This window comes from Martes martes (genome assembly GCF_963455335.1).
Source record: "Martes martes genome assembly, chromosome: 8".
In the NCBI taxonomy this organism is placed as follows: Eukaryota; Metazoa; Chordata; class Mammalia; order Carnivora; family Mustelidae; genus Martes; species Martes martes.
In genome coordinates, this window is record NC_137895.1 from 54,172,090 (window position 1) to 54,180,738 (window position 8,649).

At 36.0% G+C, this 8,649-nt stretch overlaps 1 protein-coding gene across 1 annotated transcript; it reads right to left on the reverse strand.

The window, feature by feature from the left end:
- Positions 1–379: 379 nt before the first annotated feature.
- On the reverse strand, positions 380–8,283 carry LOC308347834 (C-type lectin domain family 9 member A-like). Its single transcript, XM_080811590.1, has 4 exons — positions 8,182–8,283; positions 7,445–7,596; positions 3,111–3,217; positions 380–522 (listed from the first exon to the last, which is right to left on the reverse strand). Exons 1-4 carry the CDS (start codon positions 8,264–8,266, stop codon positions 396–398), a joined length of 471 nt encoding a protein of 156 aa, XP_080667716.1. The 5' UTR covers positions 8,267–8,283; the 3' UTR covers positions 380–395.
- Positions 8,284–8,649: the final 366 nt, after the last annotated feature.

Consider the following 8,649-nt stretch of genomic DNA (forward strand, 5'->3'; position numbering starts at 1 on the left):
GGAACTAGGTGAATAAGGAACAAGATAGGTTAAGAGAATTTGTTCATCATTATGTATCTCTTATATTTTGAACAATGTGAATGTATTAATTACCTACTTGTATCAGGATCATTTAATTATTCTTAAATGTAAAATCTTACACTCAATCAAAATGAATTTGTTTCATATTCTCTGATGGATTCATTCTTGAAATTTCTAAACAATAAACTTATTTTTTGGATGTATAATTTTCCTATTGATAAATCTTAGTGCTTTAACCTTGCTGAGGAATGTTTGAAAGATCATTACCCTTAATGAATCATGCAGAGTAAACTAATTTGAGTGAATGCCCTAAGTTTTTTACCTAATAGCTGTTAAAGAAAGAAAATATTAAAATTTTGATGACAATAATTCTTTTAATGACAAGGGCCAGTGAACGACTTTTCACAAATGTAAGGAAAGGATCTCTGACAATCAGCAGTAGAAATAGTTGATGACTTGAAGTGTCCACATTTTGCATCGAATAAACTCTGCTGGAACTTCCTGTACCAGAGAATATATTTATGTTAGCAAGTCATTTGTCAGGCAAAATTTATCACAAATTTAAAACATATGTGCAATTATTTCAGTAGGCATACAAATCATGTGACAGACATATAGCTGTAAGATTATGAAGTGGAATTGTGTCTAAAACTAATGGAAATGTCAGTTGACAGGTGGAGATAGGGGAGAAGTAGAAAGACTAGTACAGACTGGGATGTATACGTAAGTTAGACATATACACTTGAAAAATTCTTCTAAAACTCCTGAAACTTCTGGAAAGTGACCAAATATAATAAATTCATTTTGTGACATACTGTAACTACATATGAAAATATTCCAGCTTCCTATGATTTGGATTAATGTGCACAGAGTATGCATTTAAAATGCCAGCCTCACTTTAATCATAGAAGGTGCTTATATGCATTTAAAACACAGTGCACTTTTCCCGACTCAGCTTACTGGTTTCCACACCAAACAAAATGTTCAAATGTTGTGAAATTGGGGCTATGAGAATAAAGTAACTGGATTTTAAATTTGGGGGCTAGGCTACAGCATACAGAAAAAATAATGTTACTTAGTTTTAATTTCCCTTCAAATGTTCATGAATGTAACTGATAAGAAGTAACAATTTCAAGTAGTAAAATTTATCAGTGAGAACTCACCAACATTTTAAATTCCGCTATTACTTCAGTAGTACTTCCTTTACAAGGATTCCATTACTCTACCTGTCCTTTCATGGTTTTACTTTTGTATCTCAAAGCACTTTACTCAATGATATTTTCTGGTTATCCTCATCTCCCCATTACCTTATCATTATCTTAAACACTCAGGTGTCCAAGGGCCTTAGATTTCCTGAGAATCACTTCCACACTCTAACTTATTTCACTGTGCACTGCTGTGTACAACATCTGCATTCCCTGCACTGACCTCTCATGTGAGCTTCATGATCATGTATCACAATGCCCCGTATGACACCTGTATACATAGCTAAATGTTGAACAGAGTCATTAAGGTTGTATCTAACACTGAATCCCAATTATGGTCTATTAACAGTGATAGCAGCATCAGTCTTACAACTTCTGGACCAAAACCCTGGAGCCATCCCTGATTTGTCTCTCTTTCACACATCTTTGAAAGAAGTGTGGAATCTGGCCACTTTACAACAGCATCAACCCTACCAATCATCAAGTCATGACATCTCACCTGGATGACTGCAACAGACTCTTCAACAGCCTCCTGCATCCTCATTTAGACTCCCTGCTCCCTCCCCCAAAAGAACACACACCAAGTAATCTCAACAGAGTGTTTAGAGTACCTCCTAAAACAAGAAGCCTGTTTGTGTCCCTCCTCTGCTCAAAACCCTCTAATAGCTTCTCATGCCTTCATGAAAAAATCCAAGTTCTTATACTTTTCTGATGTCCTACACACTCCCACTGTCGTTAAGTCTCTAACCTGCATCTCCCCCGCCCCCTTGTTCACCTTGCTCTAGCATTGCAGGCCCTCTTGCTATTTCCTCAAGCATGTTCAATACACTCCTACCTCAGGGTCTTTACACCAGCTGTATCTACTATTAGCGAGCCGTCCCATCAGGTAATGCAAATGGCTGGTTCATTCAAGGTACTGTACAAACATTTCTCCAGGAGATTGTCTCTGACCATCCCATTTAAAACAGTGAAATCTCTTTCTCTTACCTTCATACACAAAAGATACTGTCATATAGCAAAAAAATAAGAGACTTCACAATACTCCATAGCATTTGTCTTCTAATGTGCCATATCATTTACTTAGCTTATTTGTTTTGTCCTCATTCATCCCCACCAGCACTATCATGCCTGCATTAGAATGTAATATCCGTAAGGGGAGGATACTGTGGCCTGTTTTATTCATCACTGTAGTTTCAATGCCCAGAGCAGTGCCTGGCATATTACAGGCCATCAACAAACATGTTAAATAACCCAATGTCTCTCATACTGTGCCCCATGTTACTCAGATTGAGTTAGATCATTTGCTTCCTTTTCTAAACTAGTTTCCCGGACATCAACCAACAAATGTATGGGATTTACCAGTGAGACAGGACTACCAGAAACTATGTGGACTTCTGTGAAATAATAGCATGAAAGACACTAAGGGACCACATTAGAGATGCAAGATTACCAAGTCACTTAATGGAAAAAGCTCTTTTCTTTTTAGTTCTTGAATGACACCAACTAAATAGGTACAGGTCGCACTGACAGAGAGAGCTGGGATTAGATATGACTTTTCTCTCCTCATTATACTTTTACCATTTCCTGCAACCAAACTAGTGAACATGCTAGTATCACAGAACATACAAGAGAAAGATACAAAAGCAAAATGTCTCTTTACCATGTTTGGAAGGACCCTCCATTGAAGAACATGGGAATAAATAATGCTCTTTGAGTTTATTGGAAGCCTGAGATTTGCATTTGGTTGCCTAGCTGAGAAGTGAGATCACATGGAATTCAAGATATTCCTAAATCCCCAAGGATCCCTTCCTCTTCTTGACCTATAATCTACCAGGCAGTTCCTTAGCAGGAGAGGGAATGGAAAATGCTGACATGAAAACTTACACCATCGGAGATAGGGGTGTGCCATCCAGCCACTTCCAGGGATGCTTAGCTCCTACTTTATGTAATCCAGTCCAGTAATTGTATCTTATTTTTGATTGAATAAAGTTCTGTGGGAAAGTAGAATTAGGTATTATTCATAACATCACTGAAAACACCTCACCCGCAGAGGACTCGTAAAATACTGGACACATTTATCTTCCAATGCCACTCTGATAAACGGAGGAGGCAGACTAATTTCTCCATGTGCAGAGAAGAAATGGGTATGGAAAGGATTTAATGAACAAATCATTCACTTCTTTATGAATGAATGAAAGATATCCAGAAAGGGACATGATGGACTTGAAAAAAACTTCACATACGATAAAGTAGATAGGTAAATAGGATTGCACTAAACCTAGAACTTCTCTATACCTTAAAGAATGTGAAAATACAAGCTTCAAATCTGGAGACATCTGCAGTAACTTAAAGAACAAACATATATATCTATCAAGCAATATCAAAATAAAATTACCCAATAAGAAAAAAATGGACAAAACATAAGAACACATTTCAAATAAATATAGCATATAGCCAATAAATAGGAAAGAGCCAAGCTCACTATAGATCAGGAGATATTTTACAACTATTTAATTGGCAGAAAGTAAAAATAACAACACCAAGTTTGTGGGATAGTAGAGATCAAAGATACCTTTAAAACTGATGTTAAAATCATATTGAAAAATAATCTGGAATTCTCATATAAAATTGAACTTGTCATGGAGGACATAGGGAGATGGAGAGGAGAAGAGAGTTGAGGGAAATTGGAAGGGGAGTTGAACCATGAGAGACTATGGACTCTGAAAAACAACCTGAGGGTTTTGAAGGGGCGGGGTTTGGGAGGTAGGGGGAGCCAGGTGGTGGGTATTATGGAGGGCACGTATTGCATGGAGCACTGGATGTGGTGCAAAAGCAATGAATTCTATTACGCTGAAAAGAAATTTTTAAAAAATTGAACTTGTACAAATCCTACTGACCAATGATTCCACTCATAGGATGATTTATCATTAAAAAAAAAAAAAAAGAAGACACACGGGAGTCATATCTAAGAATGTTTCATGAGGGACTATCATAAACACAAGAGCTGGAAACAACCCAAATTCCCATCATCTAGAGAATGGATGAAGCATATCCACACTGTGGAATCATGTACAGCAGTGAAAATGAAGAAACTAGACCTACAGTTTATGCTATTTATTAGCTATGTGCACTGTAGCAAAAAAATAAAAATAAAATAAAAAAAAATCTTCCTTGAGTATTTTCCATAACTGAAGTGGGAATCATACTCTTAGTTTTGAAAATTTTCTGCACTGAGTAATGAATGCAGTGTCAAAAATATCTTTAAAAATTTGTTAAGTTATTTGTAATCATTATTCCAATTGGCATATTTTATTCACTTCAAATGTTCCCTTATGGAATAAATGAAACAAGATGGGATCGGGAGGGAGACAAACCACAAGAGACTTAATTTCACAAAACAAACTGAGGGTTGCCATGGGGAGGGGAGTAGGGAGGTGGTTGGCTTAAGGACATTGGGGAAGGTACATACTATGGTGAGTGCTGTAAAGTGTGTAAACCTGGCGATTCACAGACCTGTACCCCTGGGGCTAATAATACCTTACATGTAAATAAAAAATAAAAAACTATTTAAAAAAGGAAAAAAAGTTCCCTTATGGATGCAAATGTAAAGCAACAAATTAATGTTCTTTCCTAAAAGCAATGTATTTATTACCTCTCTGTCTTTCTCTCTCTCTCTCTCTCTCTCAAATCCTCTCCCTCTGTCTCTCTCCCTCTCTTTCTCTCCTCTCTCTCTCTCTCTCTCTGAAACACACACACAGACTTCAATATTCTTTTCACTATAGTTAAATTGTATAAGAAAAAAATCTCAGTAGTGTATCTTTTAGAGTAGGAAAGATGAATGAGTATTATATAAAATATAATATACTTTATCATTTCTAAGTCTCTGAAGAAACAGTAAAATTAAATGTTCATTGATTCTTTCACTCACATATTTCTGTTAGATTTACAGGTATACCTACTTGTATAAAAGCCGATCTCATTTTTCTGCATCAATGGATTTAAGGCACTGCTTTCATTACACTTCTAGACTTTGGAAAATAGCAAAAGACTAAAATCCTAAGCCATTACTGTAAGAGCAATGCTGCTCTGCAGCAAAGTCTGTCTCTGGTTTGTATAGTGCCTCAGTATTCCAGGGTAGGTCCTGACAACAAGGCTATCAGATTATAGACGATGCAATGGAGCTTTGCTCTAACCCACGACTAAAGTCACAAGGAATTTCAAAGGCTCTAGATTCGTTCCCGGAGACACAGGGATAATAATATAAGAAGTTTCACTGAAACTTTGAAGCCTAGAAACTTCAATGGTAGGACTAAAACTGAAGAGCATTGAATTGGAAATTACAGATTACAGGGAGAGTACAGATTACAAATAAAGTAAATTTCTGAGAAAAGAAAACAAATCATTTCAGAACAGACTGATAACCATTGAGGTTGTAATGAATCAAGGTATTAATAAGATGTAGCTGGATTTTTAAAATTTGACTCCTTAATGTGATTTCTTAGTTCATCTGTTTCTTATAGGTAAAAGTGATTTATTCATATTTTTATTTTAATAAGAATTTTACAAACAAGAAAACATAGGGCTTTTTGTTTTATTTATTTAATCATTTTACTATAACTACAACTATTATTGTTATTACTATTACTATTATTATTATTATTATTATAGATAAGCTCTACACCCAACATGGGGCTTGAACTCACAACTCTTGAGATCAAGAGTCACATGCCCATGAGAGACTATGGACTCTGAAAAACAACCTGAGGGTTTTGAAGGTGCGGGGTGGGAGGGTGGGGGAACCAGATGGTGGGTATTAGGGAGGGCACAGATTGCATGGAGCACTGGGTGTGGTGAAAAAACAATGAATACTGTTACGCTGAAAATAAATAAAAAATTTAATTAAAAAAAAAAGTAATGAAATAAAAAAAAAAAAAAAAAAGAGTCACACACACCACTGACTGAGCCAGCCAGGCACACCTGAGTGATGTTGCTGGTTTTCAAACATAGGGCTTTTCACTCATCCTTCACAAGATCCTCTGAGAAGTAACATTGCTAAGACTAAACAGTGTAACTGGAATTTGGTGCCTAAATAGAATTATTAGAAGGAAATCTACAGAATCCATTCAATTGACTTTATAGTCCTAAACTTTATAAGGAATGGCAAATTTGATCTAGATTGTCTCTTCTAGAAAAGAGATGTTTCCTCTGCCATTCTGGATTAAAAGTAAAATAAGTCAAGCAGAGAGAGTCAATTATCATATGGTTTCAATTACTTGTGGAACATAAGGAATAACACGGAGGACATTGGTAGATGGAGAGGAGAAGTGAGTTGGGGGAAATCGGAGGGGGAGACAAACCATGAGAGACTGTGGACTCTGAGAAACAAACCGAGGGCTTTTTTTGGGGAGGGGGGTTGGTTAGGTGAGCCTGGTGGTGGGTATTATGGAGGGCACGTATTGCATGGAGTACGGGGGGTGGTGCATAAATGATGAATTCTGGAACACTGAAAAGAAATAAAATAAAATGAAAAAAAAGGTAAACTAAAAGTTCATTTTTAAAGAATCATTCCAGTATATTCAGTCTCTATTTTTCATCCTTTTTCCCATGGCCACTCATGAAAGTGAGAGATTCATCTTCCCTTACAAGTGTGACTCCTTCCAAATACTGAACAAAAAGGAATAACAGAACTCAGATAATGAGAATTACTACTTTACATTGCTCACACCATTGAAGGTAGTTTTTCTTTTGCCCTGTAGTAGCCCTGAGAAGCTAAAAACTGTCTAATATATACGAAAACGTGAAGATGCAACACATACAATAAAAAGACTAACAGTGAAATGGCTCTCCTGTTCATTTTTTAAAACAACGGATCTTGGGGTGCTTAGGTGGCTTGGTTGGTTAAGTACCTGACCCTTGATCTCATCTCAGGTCTTCATCTCAGGGTCATGAGTTAAAACCTCATGTGGGCTCCAGGCTGGGCTAGAGCCTACTTTAAAAAATAAGTAAATAAAACAGGGGTTCTTCTAGGTCTATGTTACACCTTCATCTCCTCTTTAGAGAAATCTACTCTGATTCACAAGTGCTTCAAAACAAAGTGGCCAAATAATGTGGGAGGAAAGTCGCCAAATAATGTGGGAGGAAAGTTGAAACAATGATCCTAACTCAAGACACAGGACTTCTCATAAAGCATTTAATCAAGTTTAATAAAGCAGACATACCTGCTCCACTTTATTATCAATCTTAATGAGATTAGAACTCAGGACTTCACATGACTTCTTACTCTCCTCCCAAGTTTTCTCTTCTTCTGAAAAATAGTAACAGCTTTTTCCACAGCAGTGCCATATTCCTCGAAATGAGTCACTGTCGTTGTCTTGAAAACAAAAGCCACCATGATCTTCAACCACAAGACCTCTTAGAGACCTGCACTTTACACATATTTCTGGCTTACTTCAGGCTGAACGACCAAAAAATAGGTGGTTTTCCCATTTCCCAAAAGTCTAATGCTGGTAATAGCTCTTTGGCCAAACTGTGGGTCCTGGGACTGTCTCTGACAGACCTCAGACCATCGTTAGAATTGCACCGAGAAATTTTGACTTCACGGGGACAAATAAACTGCAACCATGTGGAGCAGATATCCTGGCGGGAAAAAATCCGTAAAGTGAATACACAGAGATGATGTTAATTCCAAGAGATCAGTACTGGGGAAAATTTATCCTTAAGCATTAATTACTCAAATAATCAAATCACATGACTTTGTGAAAGTCAAGAGTTAAATTAGCTATAATAAAGAAAACGGATTTGATTTCAAAAAACAAAGAAAAGAAAAAATAAAAGGGTGAGCAAAATTAAAAGACCTGACAAAGCACAACATAAAGGTTTTAAATTCTGTATTGAAATGGGACAGACTGGATAATGCCATTAAAAAAATTGTAAATTATAAGTATTCAGTACATACCTATAATAGGTGGTAAAATTGAGTCATCTTCAACTTCTCCTAAGGAAGCATTTTTATTTTTTGTGTCATTCTTATTCTGCATCATGTGTGCAGGACATTTCTGAAAAACTTCAATCCATATTATAAAATTACGGTCGTGAATGCCTTTCATAGATCACATTATTATACTTGCTGCTTGCTCTAATCCTAAATGGCATAGTGAATGTTGTTGACTAAATGAAAGTACAATCAGAGAAAATGGTAGTTTAAAATAGTTTGAAGTATCAAAAATAAAACAGATTTTTTAAATAAAAATTTAACTTGCTATCCATTTTTAAGTACATAAAACTTATAAAACACAAAATATAAAACATACAAACATATAAATTGGAAAATATAAACTTGAAATAAAACATTAAGCAGTTTCTATGTCATCTACTCTTCAAATAAAGATTTCAACGTTGGTAAGATTTAGTATTTAGTATTTAT

Coding starts and splice junctions, on each gene's coding strand:
- LOC308347834 (XM_080811590.1), bottom strand. CDS start 8,266: ATGATGCAGAATAAGAATGACACAAAAAATAAAAATGCTTCCTTAGGA. Junction 7,597..8,181: donor AATTTTACCACCTATTATAG/GTATGTACTGAA, acceptor TTTGTTTTCAAG/ACAACGACAGTGACTCATTT. Junction 523..3,110: donor ACACCCCTATCTCCGATGGT/GTAAGTTTTCAT, acceptor TCTCTGGTACAG/GAAGTTCCAGCAGAGTTTAT.